At 40.1% G+C, this 22,104-nt stretch overlaps 1 protein-coding gene across 2 annotated transcripts in view; it reads left to right on the top strand.

Annotated features, from left to right (window-relative positions):
• The window catches only part of Slain2 (SLAIN motif family member 2), a 57,673-nt gene extending 40,293 nt beyond the window's left edge, over positions 1-17,380 (top strand). The window contains exons 7-9 of one of the 2 annotated variants that reach the window (XM_040747177.1): positions 2,835-2,912; positions 13,048-13,363; positions 14,514-17,380. In XM_040747177.1, the coding sequence (XP_040603111.1) occupies positions 2,835-2,912; positions 13,048-13,363; positions 14,514-14,580 (461 nt within the window). In that variant the 3' untranslated portion in view covers positions 14,581-17,380. The remainder of the gene's footprint in view (positions 1-2,834; positions 2,913-13,047; positions 13,364-14,513) is intronic. The other variant, XM_040747178.1, reaches the window with a different exon arrangement.
• Positions 17,381-22,104: the final 4,724 nt, after the last annotated feature.

Below are 22,104 nucleotides of genomic sequence, written 5' to 3' on the forward strand. Positions count from 1 at the left end.
AATTATGCAGGATCACATATCTAGAGTGTGACACAACTAAGACAAAACTGCTCCTTCCCCCAGCACCTCCCACTACAGTCTGGATTCTACTCCCAGCCTAAATTGCATGCAAAGGCCTCTAGGAAAATACTTTTGGATGGCTCAATTGGGGCATGATTTGAGACTGAACGGTAGATAATTTTCCCAATACAGGAACAGTTTTATACAGATACAGAGTGTGCCCCAGAGGAGGTATGTAGGGCCAGTACTGTGCTCTGCTCCACTTACCCACAGAACTATCTGGGTGGTTGATAATGTGTGTGTAGCTAGCTGGTCTTAAGGGGTCTACAAGGAAGGAATTTCTTCAAGTTTTACCTACTACCAAAGCACTAATGGTTATTCTCCAGTTTTGCATTATTTTTTATAATCGGCTAATATAAGACTAGGAAATATTTGAGGACTATCAGTTTAATAAATAATATATAATAATTTATAAAAAAGATTTTATAAATGTGGTGATGTGTGGCCTTTATCACTGGGCATTTTGAGTGATGCATCTTAGTGGAGGCCCAGCTCTTGTTGTAACTCTCTCACTTGACTTTTAGGCATGTGTAAGTTTAAGAACCACTTATTTTAGCCACAGCTTTGTAAAACTTTGACTAAAAGTATAATTTATTTAACAGAATAAATGGCATAAAATTAAATCTCACATACATTTTGTACAGTAGAAATGATTGAGTGTCTTTGATAGTCCTGAGTGTGGAGGATTATGTGTAAGATGGTCTAGACCTTCCTGTAGTCAAAGATGGTAAGCCAGAGCTGCTCTGGTAGCAGAGGAGAGACATCAGGATACTCAGTAAGGAGGCCGGATGACCCGAGTTCAACAACATTGGGACCCACATGGTGGAAGGAGAGAAATGACTCCTGCATGCCATATGTGATCATGTACATACACAATTAAGAGTAATGAGATTTAAGAATAATGGCTTATAGTTTTGCCAGTAATAATCCTTTGCTTTTCTTTAGTGGTCATTTACAACTGAGCTTCCTTCTGTTCTTTAAACACTTGTCATCCCCAGTCTCAGCATTCTCTGCTGTTGTTTCTTCCTTCCTCTGAGTGCCTTCCCCAGATCCCACGTGGCTCCCTCTCCTCCATTTGGTCTTTGAGCAGATGTCCTCTTTGGGAAGTCTTTATGGATTGCCTGTGTATAACGGCAGCTCCAGTCTCCTCGTCCCCTTCTTTCCTGCTCACTTCCTACCTCGCAGCCATCTACTGGAAGGCTATATATTTTCTACTCTATGTTCATCCTCCCCTTTCCTAAATATTCCACAAAATTGTTTCTTTCTTAAATAATTACGTAAGAGTAGGAAAAGTTCCAAGCTGGCTACTGAGGCTGTTTTATCCAAACATTATACCTGAGATACCTGTTTGAATAAATGAAAATGAAGATGGATGGGTGGACAGACGGACGGATGAACAGAAATATGGATGACAGAGAACATATGGACAAATATATAGTTGAATAATATTTGATAATATTATTAATATTCTATAATTTTGTGGTTATAGGTATAAAGTAACTATAAAACTTCTCCAGACTTGGAGAAGTTCTCCAAATGCTTATTTGCCAGACCATGTGTGAGTTACATTAGCATCAAACACTGTGTCACTACAGTAAGGTTTGGAGTGCTGTAAAATTAGAAGTCAACTAGATTTCCTTTTCTAAAAGTTGGTTATTTCAGGAAAATAGTGCTTTGACTTTGCTAGAGATGACAGAATTCCCCCTTTCTCACTCCTGACATATCCAGTATCCCTTTACCTCCTGATGATCTTTTTTAGGATGATGTTTTATCCCTACATAGACTTGTAGGGACAGAACCTAGGAGTTTTGTTCTTATTTGTTTCTTTTTTTTTTTTAATATAATTCCTAAGAGTATAGGAAGTCGGTCTTTCTACAAGTCCTTCAAAACCAGTAAGATGGCAACTTTTAGAGCTACTTAACCTAGTGATTGGAATGGGACTGGAGCAGAGTAATAACTCTGTGCTGCAGTAGTTGGCCCTTCTTCACTCTGCACAGCTCTGGGCTTTCTTACACGCCAGTTTTGGAAGTTCCCTTATAGTTAGTAGACTGGAAGTTTGAGAGTGACTTCAACAGTGCTCCTTGATCACCCAACAAAGATAGCCTAACTCATCTAGACCCCCTCAATACGTACGCACATGTGCACACGCACACACTGTTCCACAGACTAGACATGCTACTACTCAGCCTGAGGTACGCATTAGTTGGATTTTACAGCAAGGTAACATTGAATATGCTAAAGCTGCCAGGTTGTGTGAGGACTTGCTTAGTTCTGAGTTTTCTTCTCCTTTTTTGAGAATGAAAATTACTGTTTGATTTTGGAGCAGTTCATCTACCAATAATTGCTTTGCCAAAATGTGCTTTTTTTTTTTTTTGCATCAAGAAAGTACTATGTTTATTTTCTATTCTGTGTGCTGTGTTCACCACTTTTATCCTTGTGTTTGTAATCTTTGCATCTGTAGCATGTTTGCTGGTGGCTTCTTTCCTCCTTGATATTCCAGCCAATTGACATATTAGAGTTTTTTTTTTAGTCTACAAAAAAAAAAACTAGTGTAAAAATATGCAATGGCACTTAAGATTTCTGCCCCTTTTCTTTTCCAGCTCAATGCACGAAGCATCACTTAAAAAGTTCTGCACTTGTAGCACTCTAACCTCTACCTCGACGGTTTCCATTCCTTTATAACTTTAAATTTCTACCTAGTGTTCAAGTTTACAGAAGCTGTAGCCTTTACCTTGTACTTCCGGCAAATATTACACTTCCTTGTTTTTCAACAGCTTCTCAAAGGCTGAAAAATTTGCCTCGTACTTCCCTCAAAGCCAAACAGTTGCTTCCAACTTCATCTACAAAAAGAGGTAACTACAGCCTCTGCTTGAGTTTAAATTTCAGCAAGTGATGTAGATAAGTCTCTCACCTTCTGGATTCCTGAGTTAGTCGTGCCTACAGGGCACATTTCAAATTGGTTGGTTGTTTTGTTGTTTTTTGTTTTGTTTTGCTTAATAAAATAATGCAGATTAATTCCCTTTTGTGTGCATAATTGCAGAAGAAAACTGCAGAGGTATGTATTAAATTGTTCTGAAAAGATTAAATGATAATTGATCATTTTTCCTACTAATTTAAAATCAAAGGTTATTGTTTCAAATTAATGAAAATTGGACAGATAGGTAGTATTAATGTCACACATTCTATCCATTAGTGCTTTTCCTCAAATATTGGCCTTTGGATTTACTTATCTGTGGGATAGAGTGTGAAGACTTTTGCATTAGAAGCTGATTGAAGTTAAGACAAAGTCTTTACGGTCAGTGAATACATTTGGAAAACTTACTATACCGTGGCAACTTTTATAAAAAACTGAGAGCACTAGGCAGTGGTGGCACACGCCTTTAATCCCAGCACTCTGGAGGCAGAGACAGGTGGATCTCTGAGTTCAAGGCCAGCATGGACTACAGAATAAGTTCAGGAGTTCAGGACAGGCTCCCAAGAAAGAGAGAGAGGGGGAGGGGGGGAGAGGGAGGAGAGGAGAGGAGAGAGAGAAAGAAAGAACCAAGTGCTAAAGAAATATGAAAGTAGGGCACAAAAATCTTAGAGTCTTGACAATATTATTTCCAAAAATTGAGTGTATTGGTACACAGAGGACAAAAGAATTGAGAGAAAAGTGACAGAATAGACTTGTAGTCCTGAGTATGAGCAGGAGTCTCAGAATGGGACAGAACAAACAGAAGCAGTGAGGAAAAACAGATCCCCTGATGAGAGTAAGAAAAACCTGAGGAAAGGGGAATCTTGATGTTTGGTTTTATTTTTTTAATAAATATATGGTTAGTATGATTGCAAAACACTATATACTATTTTAAACAGGTTTAAATGTGTTAGCAGTAATATAGTGTGTGATTGTAAATAATTGATTTTCAAGATTAGACTCTGTAGGAAAGAGAATAGTCAAATAGTAACATAGGGTCATGCTAATCTAGTAAGTGCTAGATACTCACATACACCTTACTTGGTACCATAATCAGGAGTAACATGCTGCATAGACCTTGTTCTTTAGAATGAGAAGGAGATGACTTGGGGCTTTATGAAAAGGGATCCTATTATCTAAAAGTTCGCCAAAAATGAAGTAAAGCTTAATTATAATATATTCTTTGGGGTACAATAAATAATATTAACATCATGATAACATAAATGCAACTCGGATTTAAGCAATTTATAGGCAGAAGCAGGGGGACTCCTAGGAGGTTAGAGTGTAGGGAACAGCCAGAAAGGTAGATCACATTTGCTCCAGTAGATGAAATCTAAAACTGATGTCTGGGAACAAAGCTCAGAAGTGAAGAGCACTTGCTGGTTGGTCTTCCAGAAGACCTGAGCTCAATTCCCAGTTTCCAGCACCCAACACCCATTCAGGTGGCTCATAGCCACCTATAGCTCCAGTTCTAGAGACCCAGTCCCCTCTTCTGGTCTCCAGATGCACATACGCTTGCATACCTCCACGCGGATAAACACAATTCAAAAAAACAAAAACAAAATCTCTTATAAGAATGAAAGCTATTGACTCAAACCAATAATACACAAATATTACTAAAAAATAATAGAGGTAAATATGAAAAAGGCAGCTAAATAGTTTAGCCAAGAATCTCCTTGCTTATTGAAGTACTATTCATAAAAGCTAAGATTTGAAATCAGCCTTAGAGTCCTAGTGGATGATTGGATATGTGGCCACAGTAAAATACCATGCAGCCCTTTAAAAGGATGAAATCCCATGATTTGTGACAACTTTGGATGGACCTTAAGGCTGTTATGTTAGCTCTAATGAACCAGACAGATAGAGAATATTTTAATCGTCTCACTAATGTGCATTCTCAAATAGTAGAAAGTAAAATAGTGGTTATCAGAGATGAAGAGTGGAAGGAAAGAAAAGGGTGGGGATTGCCAGTGGGTACAAAGTTACAAGTGAACAGGAAACAAGGTGTACTCTTTATAGAGGAATGAAACATACTATATACTTCAAGAGGGTGGGGGGAGTGAATCCTCTTATTATAAGCAATAAATGTCTGAGGTGATGGGTACGCCAACTCCCTTGATTTCATCATTACACAGTGCATATTACACATGAATGGAAACATTACTTTTGATTCATAAACATAATACATTTTTTGAGACAGTTTTTTTTCCCCCTCTGGTTGTAGTTCTGACTGTAGGACTCACTATGCAGACTAGGCTGTCCTAAAACTCAGAAATCTATGTGCCTCTGCCTCCCGAGTGCTAGGGGTTAAAGGCATGTGCCACAATGCCTAACTATACCATATTTTTAAAAAGAAAAAAGAAATACCCTATGGAATTGTTTGAGAAAAGTGGGCTTCTTTTCTGAGACGTCCAGATTTTTAGGCAGGTGAACACAGATGGACTGGATAAAGGTGTGCTCAGTGGTAGAGAGCTTCCTCACGTGTGTCAGTGGGGCTCTGGATTTGGTTGTCAGCTCTGGAGAAAATAAATAAAAGCAAGTTAATTTCAATAGAGGATCTGGGAAGAGGTATGTGACAATACGGTGTGTTATCCAAAAGATCAGGCAACCACTAGACTGCAATAAAAGAAGAGCTGTTGCTGCTCATTTAAGTCTTACTTGTCTGATGTATCCTTTCTACTGTTGAGTCAAGTAGCTTTGTGTGATTTCACATTTGTACTTACAGATTTAATCTTGTGGGTTTTGTATTAAAAGACCATACCTTTTGACCAGATTTCTAAAAGGTTGCATTATTTTTGTGAATCCAAGCTCTCAAACTGCAAACTACCTATTTTTACTGACTTAGTAATTCAGGGTTTCATGTGTTGTGTTGTAGTGTGGGGGTTATCATTACACCCCTTCTTTGTATTAGCTGCATGTGGTGTTGCATACCTGTAACCCAACACTTGGAAGGTGGAAACAGAAGGATGTGGGTTCAAGGCCATCCTGAATATATAATGAGATCCCCTCTCAAGAACCAAGAGCTGGGGATGTAGCTCAGTGGTAAAGCACATGTCTGGTATGCTCAAGATAGTGTGTTCAGTTCCCAGCGCTGTAAAATACAATACAGGTTCAATTACTGACGATCCTGAATTTGAGAATACCTCTAGGATCTGAGGCCAAAGCCCACTACACGAAGAGTAGCCACTTTTTTATCTAAGTGCCTAGCATCCAGTAATAAAACTACTGTTGTCCTTTTCTCATCACCGTACTCATATTGAAGTTGGCACTTGGTATCATTTCCTTTATACCTCAAGGGTGGAAAAACTAGTAACAAATTCTCTCCACCTTTTATTATTGCTGTTACTTTGGTTTGGGGAGTTTTATTTGTGCTGTTCTTAAACATCTTTATATAGAGTTTAAAATGTATTTTCATGTGAGATTTTAGCTTATGTACGTGTTATATATGTGTAGGCACACCTGTGTGAGTCTATGTGTACCACATGCACACAGGTGTCTTCAGAGCTTAGAGGGTATCATCTCCCCTGGAATTGGAGCCACAGGCAGTTGTGAGCTGCCTAATATGGTTGCTGGGAAACAAACCTGGATCTATTGCAAGAGCAGTAAACATTTAACTGCTAAGCCATTTCTCTCTAGCCTCTCAGGCAGGCTTTTTAATGATGCTAATCCAGTTGTTTTACATTGTTTCTGTTGAAAAGTCTGATATTTTAATTACTCTTACATCTCCCTCAAATATTTAATTTTTATGTGTGAGTATTTGCCTGCATGTATGTCTGTGCACCATGTGCATGACTGATTCTCTTAGAGTCCAATCCAGTCGAAGAGGATGCTGGATCCTTTGGGACTGGATGGTTGTGAGCCACCACCTGGGTACTGAGAATGGAACCCATGCCCTCTAGAAGAGCAGCTGGTACTGTTAACCCTCTGAGCCATCCAGCCCCCCTCTTTTTTAAGTTTTTATTTATATGGAGTTTTGTCTGTGTGTGTATGTATGTGTGTATGTATGTATGTATGTATGTATGTATGTATGTATGTATACTGCATGCATGCTCGGTATCTGTGAAAACTAGAAGACGATCCTGGATCTGTTGAAACTGGAGTTAAGGACAATCGTAAACTGCCATGTTGGGCTAGGGAACTGAACTCAGATCCTCTGCAAGAACAGCAAGTGCTCTTAACCATTGAGCCATCTCCTTAGTGCCCCCTCTTTTCTGTATTAACATTATCAAAGCTCATATAAACTCAAAGACTGAGGCAGTGTGTACAAGGTCTACACAGTCTGTACCAGGTCCTCCACATATGTATATTATGACTTTCAGTTTAGTGCTTTTATGTGATGCCTGTGTTTGAACAAGTGGGTCTCTGTTCTTGTGCCTTCTCTAAGGTTCTTTTTCTTCTGTTTGTCTTGTCTAACTCCAATGTAATGGTTTTGTTTTATAAAATATTTGATTTTATTGTATTTTTTTATTATCCCTTAGAAGCCTAGTCTTTTTTTTTTTTTAAGGGTTTCATTTTATTATTGCTGCAAAGAAAAAATAGGGACTGCTTCATGAATTTGCATGTCTTTCTTGCTCAGGGGCTGTAATAAAAAAATGACCCAGTGACAGATATTGGGGTTCAACTGGAAGATCAGGGAAGCAAAGCAGCCAAACCACCAGAGAGCTGTTTCCTCTAAAAGGGCTGGGCATTCCTATTCTCAATGTGACTAGAGAGCTGTTTCCTCTAAAAGGGCTGGGCATTCCTATTCTCAGTGTGACTAGAGAGTGAATGCCTGACTCTGAGCCCTTGCTCCTGTCTTACATGCTTCTCATGAGTCCTGGGATTCAAGGTGTGAGCTATAATTCTCTTTTCGACTGATTAACTCTTGTGTAGATCTGGGTGGCCTTGGACCATCCCTTAATCCTGAGTCCTAGGATTAAAGGTGTCCAGCTCCTAGTTTCTGGCTGCTGGGATTAAAGTACTCAGGATTAAGGGATGGTTTGTATGGCTTGGGCTGACTTTGCTTTCTGAATCTTCAGGTAAGCTTTAATAAGTCATAAATAATATATCACCACAAGGGGCCATACTAGTAATCTCTGTATATTCCAATTTTACTATATGTGCTGCCAAAGCAAGCATAGACACCTGTTCTTTTCTACTAAGAGACCGAAAGAGAGTGGATCTGTATGGGAGGGGAGATGGGAGAAACTGGGTAGAGGGAGGAGAATCTATAATCAGGATACATTTGTATAAGAAAAGAAAGTTCTTGTATCAGAAGCTTGATGGATGTTCCAATTATAGAGGTCCTGCTTTTTTCCTGTTTTACCCTCCTGATGGGGGAGGGCTTTTTGTTTGTTTGTTTGGGTTTTTTCCTACTTGAGTATGGCTTTTTGTTATTTTATTATTTATGTGTGTGTGTGCATACTTGTGCTGCAGCATGAGTGTGGAGGTAGAGGAAACTTTGGGGAGTCAGTTCTCCCATTCAATCCTGGGTTCCAGGGATCAAACAGATTGTCAGGCCACTATCTCACCAGCCCTGTGAATGAGTTATGGTTTTTTATCAAATATGGGAATTTTTAAGGCCTTGTTCATATAGTCTCTCTCTATAGTGCATAGATTAAAAGTTCAGTGAGACCTTTCCCTCTTCTGTGCTTTCCTACCACTCTCCATGTTTGGATTGAGTCATTCTTAATGGGCAGGCTTCTCCAGTGCTTAGGCTGCTATTAGTCAGTCCCTTAACAGAATTGAGCATGTTGGGTGTAAGTCTTCATCTTTAAAAAGTACCATATGGTTTTCCTGAAAACAAAATTCTCTCCTCATTACATTTAAACTATGTGTATCTTCGAGCCTATGTAAGAGTCCTTAGAAAGTCCTTCCTTGCTAGTTCAGTGGTCTCTTATTGTCTGCTCCTCTTGACTAAGTGCTTCTCGACCTTCATTGTCATTCTCTTGCTCCCCTTCACAGTTTGTGATTTCTTACTGAGCAGTAGACAGTGGGGAAGTTTACATTGTTCTGGGATAGCTATCATGAGTGTTACAGCTCTGGGGGGAAGGCACCCTGACTCCTTGGAAGTCAGGTGATACATGGAGCTGCAAAGAAACAGCTCTGAAGGGAAAGGTATCCTGGCTCGTCCGGATGTCAGGCAATATCTAGAACTGTGGTGAAGTGGGGAGAGACCCATTACAGCTGAGCTCTGCTCTGTTCCTTTAAAGGAAGGTCCTAGCAGAGCTATCCATTTCTTCTTCTGCTTCTGCTCAAGATGTTACTTCTGCTTCACTCTGCTAAAGGGGAAACCCCTGCAGAAATGTAGCAATGCCCTCCGACTGTGGCAAAAAGTTACTTTTTCTGCTTCATTCCCCAGGGAGTTTCCTAGCAGATGTAGTTGTTTGTGGGGTTTTTTTTTTGTTTGTTTGTTTGTTTTTTGGTTTTTGGTTTTTCGAGACTGGGTTTCTCTGTGGCTTTAAGGCTATGCTGGAACTAGCTCTTGTAGACCAGGCTGGTCTCGAACTTACAGAGATCAGCCTGCCTCTACCTCCCAAATGCTGGGATTAAAAGCGTGTGCCACCACCGCCCAGCCGATAATTCTTGTAGTTTTTTCTGCTCAGCCCCCCCTAAGGGAAGTCTCAGCAAAGGTTCTATCTACCTTTTTCTACTATCTATCTACTCTTTTGAGAAAGAGATTTATTTTGGAAGGAGGAGTTCAGGAGAGTGGCTACCTCTGCCAGGGTAGTGAAAGACAGCTCGCAACGAACAGGCAGAGGGGCTTAGATAGGGCTTCTTAGGGGCAGAGTTTCCCAGGGAGATTATTTTCTGCTCTGGGGTTGATTGGTTGATCAGCTGCAGAGTTGGCTCTGATCTCAGGGCTAAGGCATATTTTTTCCACTGGCTCTGGTTCTAGGTCCAAAGCGTGTGTCTTCGGCTCTGGTTTAAGAGTCAGGGTGTGTTTCTTAGGTTCTGGGTTCAGGGCTAAAGTACACCTTTTCACTGGTAGTGGGTTCCATGACCAGGGTATGTTTCTTTACTGGCTCTGGGTTTAGGGCCAGGGTGCTACATCTCATGCTTAGGGATTAGTTGGTTTCCTGCTCAGGGATTGATTGATTTCATGTTCAGTTGATCAGGGGCAGAATTGGCTCTGGTTTCAAGGCCAAACTGTGTTTCTTTCACTGGCCCTTTTACCTTTAGGGCTCTAGTTTTGGGGCCAGGGTGTATGTCTTTCACTGGCTCTAGTTCAAGGGCCAAAGTGTGTTTCTTTGGCTCTTGTTTCAGAGTGAAGGTGTGTTTCTTAGGTTCTGGGATAATAAAGTGTTTTTTCACTGGCTCTGGTTTCAGGGCTAGGGTGGGCTTCTTTGGCTAGCCCTTTTACTCTGCAGTTATTGTTATTTTCTTTAAAATATTGTTGGACTTTATTGTGTTACATAATTATATTTCTTTCAAATCAGTTTAAGCTTTTATAGTAGGGAGCATTTCCTCAAAGACCATAGTAACTATTTTAGGTTTGTGGCCATATGGTCTTAATTCCAACTTTTCAACCTCATGCTACAACTTGAAGGCTGTCACAGATTATGTGTAAATAAATGGGTGTATTCTAGTCCCTTATTTACAAAGCAGTGTGTTTACCCCTGTAGACAGTGCTTTCAGACACTTGTTCAGAAGTTTGTTTTAAGGCTTTGTTAGAGCAGATTTAGGCAATCTTTATTCTAGGACCAGGTGTCCAGTCCCATGTGGGCAACATTTCTCTGCTCCCTACTTAAGGCTTGAACCCTTTAGAGTATCCCATGGCTGCTTTGACATCTCCTTGATTTGACAGGGACGCTACTGTAGCTGGTTGACACTCAAAGGCACAACGATTTTGTGTGAGCGTTGCCAGCTTTCTGTTTAGAGTGCCTGTGTCTGCAGGCATGGAACTTCACTCTGTATATGCTTATTAGCCCATTGCTTAGCCAAAGATTCAAGCAGACCCCTAACTGAGTTCTGAAGGTCTTCTAAGTAGCTCTCTCCTCTAAAACACTGCATCTAACAGTTCTGTTTTTGTCTTCTCTGCTCATAAGTTTGATCTGCCTGAGATACTCGCTCTAATCTATAGTCCAGAGTGTGTTCAGAGCAACAACAAAAAACTGTAGGGCTTCCTGAACTGGCTCATTTCATACCAGACTGTTGACCCAACATTCTAATCCTTGCATAAATCACTGTACTTAATGGTTAAATGGTTCATGAACCCGTCCAGTCTTGTAGGAGTCCAGAGGCAGGCTGGTTTCCTCTCAGCCCTTCTTAAGCTCCATTTCAGACTGGCTTCTCTGGTTCTGGGTCTGTCTTGGCAGGGAGGGAGGAGCAGAGCAGCGAAGCTCACATTGTGGGGCCAGAAGCGGAGAGGGGGTGCTTGCGTTAGCTAGCTTCCTCCTTTTCATTCTGTTCCATCCAGTAGTCCCCACCTGCGTGTTGTGTCCCTTTCCCCACCATGAGTTTGTGCCACCCAAATTCAGGGCCGTCGCCCCACATTGTTTGATCCTCTCTGGAGACATCTTCACAGACACAGCCCACAAGTCTGATTCACTAACCCTAAGCATTTCTCTATCCAATCAGGTCAAAATTAACCACATATCCTTCCTTTAAGGCCTCCCGTTAGTACAGTACCTTACTGTCACTTCTGTCCTACAGATGGATTAACAGAAGTGGAGAAAACACTTGGGGGGCGGGGAACGGGGGAGTGCGAGCCTTTAATCCCAGCATTTTAGAGGCAGGTGGATCTCTGTGAGTTTGAGGCCAGCCTGGTCTACAGAGGGAGTTCCAAGACAGGCTCCAAAGCTACAGAGAAACCCTGCTTGAAAAACAAAAACAAACAAAAAATGGAGAAAACAAAATGGTGTGGGTTAACTGGCTTCTGTGACCCAAGCTTCGTCTCCATTTTGTGCCCCCTGAAATGAAGGGGGTGTTTAAGAAAAGTGTTATCTTTCTGCCTCTGGTCCACACACCCCTCTGCGCCCTGCCTTACCCCTAAGGCTCTGTGTTTAATAAAACACACTAAGGTTGTATTTTTAATGTGTGATGCTCTCCATGGCCTTCTCAGGAAACTAAGACCCTTCCAGAGGAGATGCGTTCAAACATGAAGAAACAGAAGTGTGTGTGTGTACCCCAAGAGATCTAAACTTAGTTTCAAAGGGATATATTGCAATAGTAAAATGTTTTTTTAATCTTTACTTAGAAAACTGTACACTGTACATTTCTTTTCATGTATCTGGCATTTGTTTTTATACAAAAGCATTTTTCTTAGTGGCTTGGTGTTCTATGACTTCATAGACTCATGCTCTCCAGAATTGCACGTAGAGTGTCAGGGGTATTTCTCTCCTTCTGCTGTGGGTTCCAGGGACCCAGTTCAGACTGTCACTAGTGTGTGGCAAGCACTGTTGTCCAATAAACCATCTCAGTGGCTCTGGAGCTGACTTTTACAATAATAGTAACTGTTAATTTCTCATTTCTAATTTTACTGGGTATGTGTCTTTGAGGCTACAGTCATCTGATATATGTTTACATGCATAGCCAACCCTTTTACCTCTAGAATGTTCTCATGTGGCCCTAGTTAATTGCTACAGTGAGACAGAATCCTTTGGTGTCTATATTTTTCTAATTATTATTTTGTTGCTTGTGCACGCATGTGCCATGCAGGCGTACAGTGGCGATATATTGTGTGCTACAGCATATGTGGAAGTCAGACGACAACCTTGTCACCTCCTACCTTTATATGGGTTCCTCTGATTGAGCTTGTGTTTCTAGGTATTTGTGGCAAGCACCTTTAACCACTGAGCCATCTTGCTGTTCCCTATGGTGACCCCCCCCGTTGTAGGATCCAAGTTACCCTTGTTAACCAAGTTAATGTACTTTTTTCAAGGACAGTTGTAACCCTCTGAGGTAACCTTTGTCCAATTAGCCCAGATAAGTCCTTTATGTGAGGCTCATAATTAAATGTTCTAGTGCTCAATTGTCACAGGTAACACAGCAGTGGCTTCACTGGTGCGTGGTCCCTCTGAAAACTCTGTCTTCCTTTGTTGTTCTGCGTGCAGTACCTTCTCCAGGCAAGTTCCGCTCCCCTGCAGCACCGTCTCCATTGGCTCTTCGGCAACCAGTGAAAGCATTTAGTAACCATGGTTCTGGTTCTGGTGGCCAAGAAACTACACAGTTCACACAGACCACCTCCTCACCTGGACCTCCTGTGGTGCAGAACACAGCCCCAGCAAACCCTTCCAGCAATATCAATAGCGCCACTCTAACCAGACCTGCAGGGACAACTGCAATGAGGAGTGGCCTGCCCCGGCCAAGCACCCCTTCTGCGGGGGGCATACCAGTGCCTCGCAGCAAGCTTGCACAGCCTGTTCGCAGGTAAGTGGCACACATGAGCAGACCGCCGTCAGTCATGGCTGTGCGTTCAGCAGTGAGTGTGGGGAGCCACAGTGGCCTCCACTATCTTAGCACAACTTAAGGAAAGCATTACCTCCCTGTTTTGAAGAAGTCTTCATTTGGACATTATACCACCTTGGTTCAGATTAATTTTATTCAAAATGCTTAACATCATTAAACATCTGGGGAAACTCCTAGGACAAAGCTGTTAAAGACAATTGAGTTGGTTGTTCATTTTGAAAATAACAACAGTAAAGATAAGGAAAGCACAAGGGGATTGAGAAAGTTCTAGCTGGACTCTCTGAGCAGCCACTTTTCAAACTGATACAATTCAGAATTATCTGTGTAGTTTCTCTAAGTGTAGACACCCCACAGACTCTGACTGAGCACCTATTTTATTGTTTAATCTTGAAATTATTCTGATCCCAGGGAGGCTATAACTGCAGCATGTGTTTCTCTACCCTTCAAGAAGGGGATTAGCACCATCAGTAAGTTTAGATGTCAGCTATAATTAGTTTCTTTTCCTGAAAAAAAAATCTTGTACTTAAACTATATTCCTGTACTTTGTCTTAAAGTAAACGTTTCACAGTTTCAGACTTAGTAGTAGAATCACTGCCCTAAATAACTCCTCACCTTGTCTAACTATCACAGTAATGAGTACCTCTGTTTTTTAGACAAATATGTTGAAGTTTAGTGAAATTTAGTAATTTTCGTGAGGACATCTAACAGTAAAACCATCAGTTATAAGGTTGTCTGACTTCAAAACCCTTTATTACCCAGTACCCCACACTGCCTGCCACTCTGGTGATGGTGACACTAAGTCTGCATTGTCACAGTCATTGTTTCCCCTCACAGAACAATAGGTTTGTTGTCTGTGTTAGGAAAGAGTGAGACTTTCTTTCCTCTCCTTTTAATTCCATAGTCACATTAACAGAACCAGTTAGAGGATATCTTGGATATAGTAAACTTTGAAAGCTGTGGCATGCTGATTGTTCTAATCATTGCTTAGAGCTCTGGTCTTCAGAGTTCCCTGAAATAGCTCTCATGGGACCTGAAAATAATGAAGACATGTAACAGTGTATGTAGTATTTTATAGAGATTTTTTGAAAATCATAAAATTCCTTTATTTCAGATCCTTGCCAGCTCCTAAGACCTATGGTAGCATGAAAGATGACAGTTGGAAAGATGGCTGTTACTGACCAGCAGAGACAAGAACACTGAGGTCCACAGCTTCACGGACACCCCTTCACCAGGCTGAAACCAGCTTTTATATACAGACTCTGCAGATGAGACGCTTGGGGTTCGTAAGAGCCCAACCCTCTCTGTCTAAAGTAGCACAACCTGGCAGAGATGATGAAGCAGCACTTTATACCATGTAACATCGGATGTGTTTGGTAATCATGCAATCACTCTCCATGGAGTCACTTTTAGTTTTGTTCACTAGAAACACGGTTCATTTTTTATTATTTGACAGAAGCCGATATCTGGGCAAATACCTAATGGATGCCAAAGAGAAATGCCCATTTGTAAAGAGAGTACCTTTGTACACAGGAAGATGATGAATTCAGGCTGTCCAAAACCTCACATTCAACCTACTTTACTGTACAAATAGTATCAATAAATATTGTGTTAACAAGAACTAATATCCTGACTAATTAAATTGTTTTATTAGTCCTTCAGAATAGAGTAAATTATAAAGATTGGGATGGAAAAAGGAAGGACTTGCGCTAAAAGCTTAAAACAGGCTACCTATGTTTAAGAGAGTTTCAAAACTTACTTTTGCAGGCTCACTGGAAAAATTAATCATTCTTTTAAGTCTCATGTTTGAGACGTAGTTGACACATAGCCACCGCCAGATGGTGTCACTACACACACACACACACACCGCGTTGCATCAACATCTCAGACTTCTGTGTGCTTGTTTTGATTGCCAAAAGGGCTCACTATCAGTCACACAATCTTTCTAACCTTGCAGCCCCTGGCTCAGGAATGATGGCCTTTGATATTGACGCCAGCTTACTCACATGCTGCTCTCTGTCGCAGAGCTCAGAGACCTCGTTCCCATGGCCAAGGTTCTGTGGTGTGAAAGAGCAAGTTGTTTGTGTCTTTATTCTTGATAAAACAACCTCAGAGCTTACAACCTGGAGTAAAACTATAGTGCAAGAGGAGGGGAAATCTATGCATTTAACTACAAAAATCTCTGGTGGTGACAGTTGTACTGTTGCTCTTAAGTGACATAACGGTCTATTATGTAGTAGTCGATCCACTTTAAGCTGAATAACTGTATGAAGTATCTTTTTAAAATACTGTCCCTTTTGAGTTAGATTCTGCCTTACATCAATGTTTGCATTGTTTGGTAAAAGCCATCCAACTCTAATTTGCTAAATAACTTGTTCTCTAATGGCATATGAGTGTTTATATCCCCTTGAAATTAACTGTTTCAGTTTTATTGGATTATTACCAAACTAACTCAAGCTGACTTCTTATTCTTGATAATGAGAATGAGGTCTGTTTTTTAAATACTTAATCTGCACAGATCTAAAATATTGGCAATTGGGTCACATAAAGGTGGAGGAACTTGAACACATGTCCTGTTAGTAGAGGATGTTCTGTAAGTTGGAAGTAGAAATGGAAGGAAAGCTTCCTGCACAGGAAAGCATGGGGTTGATGATAACAAAGACCCAGTCTGCCACGAGACTGATGCTGGACCAGCAGGGACACCTTCAGCTAGCTAACAAGTAGCTGTCATTGCCGGGACCTGCAGTATAGAACAGAAGAACTGTATCCTTGCCTTTGAAGTGGTGAGAGGGAAAGGAGGGTTATCATAATAATGAACTGAAACTGTTGCTTTTCAGAGGAAAACTGAACATGTGCTTTGGTGGGGAGTGTCTCATGTAAATCTAAGTCACAAAGTAGCCACTGTCTCCGTGGAATCACATGTGCACACAGCAAACAGGTCTCTGTTTCAGTGTAACATTTCAAAAAATAATAAATGCTGCAATCTAATAATTTAAAGGAACTTTAATGAACCATCTATTACATTTTTTAAGTTAGATAATCAGTTTCAAAAGGAATATTCAGGTTATTTAACATTGTTTTTAAATGGCTGCATCAGAAAAAATATCTATTTTTTTTTAATTAAACTATTTCATCGCTTGTTTAAAAATGTATTTTGGATCTGAGTTTGGTGATATTATTTTACCTGCTGCTGTACTACCACAGACTATTGGCTTTTAGTTTCCTAAAGAGAAAAATTGCCTTTTTACTAGAAAGCCTTTGTGTAGTATTGCCAGTTTTTCTGTTTGGGAAAATCTAAGGATTTACTGTGGTTAGTGGTACAGAAGAAATGTGGATTTGATAAACTAGTGCCTATGATTTTAATTTATGTTTGATATATAGTAGTAAGAGGTTATGAATGTTGATCATTTTGTGCCAATAGCCCAGAATTGTCACTTATATGTCAGCAGAAAACTATGGCCTCTGCTTCCAAAGTTATTTAATTTTCTCAGTGTTTGGATGTTATTTTTTGTAAGTGTGTTAATAAAAGTGTAAAGAATTGGAAAAATATAAATATTCTTAAGCATTTGCTGGATCATTTTTCTACAAAACTTGTTTGTATATTATAAAACACTCTGAAGAGTTGACTTTTCTCCGTTTTCATACCCTGGAAATCACATTTTGTAAAACTGGGGACCATTCATAATTGTCAGATACTTTTTTAAATTATCTCAGAACATCACTTTTATATAAAAAAAGTTTTTTTGAAAGAAAAGAAAATACATACGTGGCCCCAGGTATTTGTGTAACTCTAGGATGGTCTAGACTGTGTCTGTTTAAATTGACTTAACTCACTGTACAGGTGTTCAGTTTTGACAGTATGATGCATGGTCCTTTTAGATCACATGAAGTTTGATTTGCAAACATTTCTATAGCCGAACTTGTAATATGTGGTTGCCTCCTTAATAAACAGCCTGACCATAATGTTTACTATTAAATCTATATTCATTTTCAAGTGTTTTATTAATTTCTGGATATGGCAAGATTCCTTCTCTTCCTTCCATCCCCAACCGATTGCCTACAGTTGGTCTTAATAAATTCCTCAGCTTTTTTTTTAAACACACAGATTCCAATCTTATTGCCCAAAATCATAACTAGAAGTCTGGGGTTGGGTCACTGTGGTCCTTGTCTCACATTTGTACCATTTGGAGCCATCGCAGTTTACATTGGGTTTGTTCTTGGAGCTTTTCCGTCTGCTCTGAGTTGATATGTAGCTAGAAAAATCATCTGTAAAGTAAACAGGAAACTCTGTGCACTTTAGGCCACATACTTACTTTAGGTGAGTGTGTGGTTCTTTTATGGGTGGGACAACTGAGACTTACACTCTTCTGTGAGTTCTGCTTGATGCCTGCACCTACATTACAATCTATCTTACTGAAGACACAAACAATGACACTCCACATTGGAATTCTTCTCCCTAGGCAGCTGAAGTCTTGAATAATTGTCAGTATACTTTTGTCAGTTATGAATGAGAAGTTTATCTAAGTCATACGTCTCCAACAAGAAAACTGCGTGGAGACTCTTAGGAAATATCTACTGTATTAGTGTTTATTTGAAGACAGGCAAATAGCACAGGTCTGCCATCTTGGTACTGAAGCAGGAGAACGGAGTTCAGGGCGAGTCTGGACTACATACGGTGATGCTGTCTCAAAAAGAGGAAACAAAAGGCTACTTTGAAGGGGCAGAATAAATGTTAGAGAAGACAACATAGTGGGAGGGAGTACTCTTAAAGTTTTTTGACTAGTGCTAAGTAGAAATCTAGGTGTGCTAAGACGGATTTTATTCATGGCCATATTTACAAGTTACTTAAAACTGAATTTCAATTCAAACCAATTCTCATCTACTTTAGGTCACTTTAGGAAAGATTGGTCAACAGTTAACCAAATTATGGCTAAAGGAGCCTAAATTCTGTTCTGCACACTAGAGTGAATTTCATAGTAATATTGTACATCTCAAAATAACTAGAAGGGCTATTTTGAATATTTTCACCACAAGAAAATTATAAATATGCTAAATATTTTATTATGAATAATATACATGCATCAAAACATACCCTAAGTCAATTTACATAATTGTCAATTACTAACAAATAGATCATAATAAAAAATAAAGTTTATTTTTAATATTTTTAAGTAATATATATCTGTTGCTTTGATAAATAAAAGGTATAAAGACAAATGACTGCCTACAATTCTACAATTCAAAAATCAATATTGAAGCATTTACCAAATATGGTTATCAACTATGAAGTTGAAGGGTAGCAAGTCTTTATTTTAAGATGAGAACATTTCTCTCATTTAAAATTCTGAATGAATTGCACTTGTACAGAGGCTAGGCCGCGATACTCACCTTAGAGTTTGATGTGCATCTTAGACTCTCCCTGGGACAATCATCATATGCATTGTTTTTATTGCTGAAGCATTAATTAGCTCCTCTTATAAATGCTACAGAAATTAGAAGACTACAGTGAATCAGGACAGTTACACTGCTATTCAGTTCAACCTTGGAAATTTGAGGACATTTGTTTTCTGTCAGTGGAATTGGAATCAGTCATGCTTGACAGTCAACTTTCTTCACTCCAGAGTCACTGGTGACTATTGTGATTTACACAGACTGCTGCTTCCAGAAAGAATGTACAATGTCTATTTCCTAGTCCTTTATTACGTATTGAACTACCCCCAGCCCTAGAATTGAACTCATGACCTTTGGAAGAGCAGCCAGTTCTCTTTAACCTCTGAGCCATCTCTCTAGCCCATCCGGAATTGAAAATAGTGGTAGTTCTATGACAAAGTATGTGTGTGTGTGCGGGGGGGGGGGGGGGTCTTTGGCCAGCAGGCCCCCAGGGATCTTCCTGTTTGCCACTCCAGTGCTGGGATTCCAAACTCTCTCATTGCAGCTTTCTCCATGGGATTGAACTCAGGTCCTCACTGCTGTTTATGCAGCCAGCATGTCACCAACTGAGCCATCTTCCCCAGCCCATAAGCCAGAAACACTTTTTAAAGAAACAACAGACAACATCAAAGAATTAAGATGGTCTGTGTTGAGTTCAACTTCAGAATAACCTGGAGGACTGCTGGAACACAGAATTCTGTCCCACATCCAAGAGTACCAAAGTCAGCATCTCCCAAATTCTAAGGTACTCACTAGTGAATTGAGTGTGGCCAGAAAGCTGGAGTTAAAACAGCATAACTCGACTTACGGGAGTAGGTAAACCAGGGTCCATTTCCAGGCTGCCTGCCTGTGATTAGGATCTGCCACTGTGGCTTCCATCCCAGTGGCAGGAGCAAAGGCACCCCAGCACCCTAGTCTCCTGCTCCGTCCACCAGGCTAGGCCTACTGCCTGTGCTTGGGGACTACCACTGTGTCTTCCATCCCAGAGGTGGGAGCCAACACACCCTAGTCTCCTGCTCCACCCACGGGACTAAGACTATCACGGCCTGTTTCCAGGCCACACTCCTGTGTCTGGGGTCTACCACTGGGTCTCCCATCCATCCCAGTGGGATCCAAAGCACCCCAGCATCCTAGTACATTTCTCCACCCATGAGATCAGGAAGTGGAGAGTTACCAGAGCATTGGACTTGCCTACACCCACCAGAAGGGAACCCTGGTCCCATACCCACCAGGAGAGGAAGAGGTACCTTTTGGAACCACTGCAAGAACAGATGGGAAGGAGACAATATAAAAACACAAGGAGCAACAGAAAAACCAATATGACACTGCCAGAGTACAGAGACCCTACACCAGCAAGACTAGAACACCCCAACACAAATGAAGCAGAAGAGAATGACATTAAAAACAGCTTCATGAAAATGATAGAGGCCCTCAAAGAGGATATGAGAAAATCCCTTAAAGAGACGGAAGAAAAACCAATCCAAAAAATGCAAGAAATGGAAGAAAAGACAAAGCAAAACTTGCAAGAAACAATTCAAACAGTGCAGGGGCTGAAATCTGAAATAGAAACAAACAAACAAAAAAAACCAGTCTGAAGGATGCTGGAAATAGAAAAGCTGAGAAAATGGTCAGGTACTACAGATGTAAGCATAACCAACAGATTACAAGAGATGGAAGAGAGAATCTCAGGTGTTGAAGATACACTAGGAGAATTAGATTCATTGACCAAAGAAAACTTGTAAGGATTTAACAAATCCTTAACACAAAATATCCAGGAAATATGGGACACCGTGAAAAGACCAGACTTAAGAATAATAGGTATAGAAGAAGGTGAAGAAACTCACTTCAAAGGGGCAGAAAGCATATTCAACAAAATCATAGAAGAAAACCTATGAACCTAAAGAAAGACAAGCCAATGAAGGTACAAGAAGCTTACAGAACACCAAATAGAGTGAACCAAAAAAAAAAAAATCCCCTTGACACATAATAATCAAGACCCCAAACATACAGAATAAAGAATATTAAGAGCAGCTAGGGAAAGGCTAAGTTACATATAAAGGCAAACCAATCAGAATTACACCTGACTTCTCCATGGAAACTCTGAAAGCCAGAAGGTCCTGGATAAATAGTCTACCAACATTAAGAGACCACAGATGCCAGCCAAGACTACTATACCCAGTAAAGCTTTCAATCAATATAAATGGAGAAAACAAGATATTTCATGACAAACCAGATTTAAATAATACATACCCACTAACCCAGCCCTACAGAAAATTCTGGAAGGAAAACTCCAACCCAAGGAAGTTAATTACAACCAGAAAAGCATAGGCAATAGATAATCCCACTTTACCAACAGGCAAAAGAAAAAGTGGAAATCCACATACAATTCCACCACCACCAACCATTCCAAAACAAATGAGAATGAGCTATCAATGGTTATTCATTTCCCTCAATATTAATGGTCTTAACTCACCCATAAAAAGACACAGGCTAACAGAATGGATTCGAAGACAGAATCCATCCTTCTGCTGCACACAAGAAACACCCCTCAGCTTCAAAGACATGTTATTTCAGAGTTAAGGGTTGGGAAAAGATTTTCCAATTAAATGACCCAAGAAACAAGTGGGGGTAGCAATCCTAATATCTAACAAATTAGGTTTAACTGAAATCAATCAAAAGAGATGAAGGAGATCACTCCATATTCATCACAGGAGAAATCCACCAAGATGAAGTCTTAATTCTGAACATCTGTGCCCAAATACAAAGCCATCCACATTCATAAAAGAAGCATTACTAAAACTCAAAGTACATATAAAACCTCACATACTTCTCAAAAATCGACCATATACTTGGCAAGATAGCAAACCTCAACAGGTACAAAAAAAAATTGGAATAACTCCATGCACCTTATCAGACCACCATGCTTTAAAGTTAGAATTCAACAACAACACAAATCGCAGACATCCTGCAAACTCCTGGAAATTGAAAAATGCACAATTGCACCATTCCTGGGTCAAAGAAGAAATAAAAAAAGAAATTAAAGACTTCCTAGAATTCAATGAGAATGAAGAAACAATATACCCAAACTTATGGGACACTTTGAAAGCAGTGCTAAGAGGAAAGTTCATAGCACTAAGTGCCCACATGAAGATACTAGAGAATAGTCACACTAGAGAATTAACAGCACAACTGAAAGCTCTAGAACAAAAGGAAGCAAACTCACCCTAGAGGAGCAGACTCCAGGAAATAATTAAATTGGGGGCTGAAATCAATAA

The sequence above is a fragment of the Mesocricetus auratus genome, unplaced genomic scaffold (assembly GCF_017639785.1).
Source record: "Mesocricetus auratus isolate SY011 unplaced genomic scaffold, BCM_Maur_2.0 Super-Scaffold_100006, whole genome shotgun sequence".
NCBI classification, from domain to species: domain Eukaryota; kingdom Metazoa; phylum Chordata; class Mammalia; order Rodentia; family Cricetidae; genus Mesocricetus; species Mesocricetus auratus.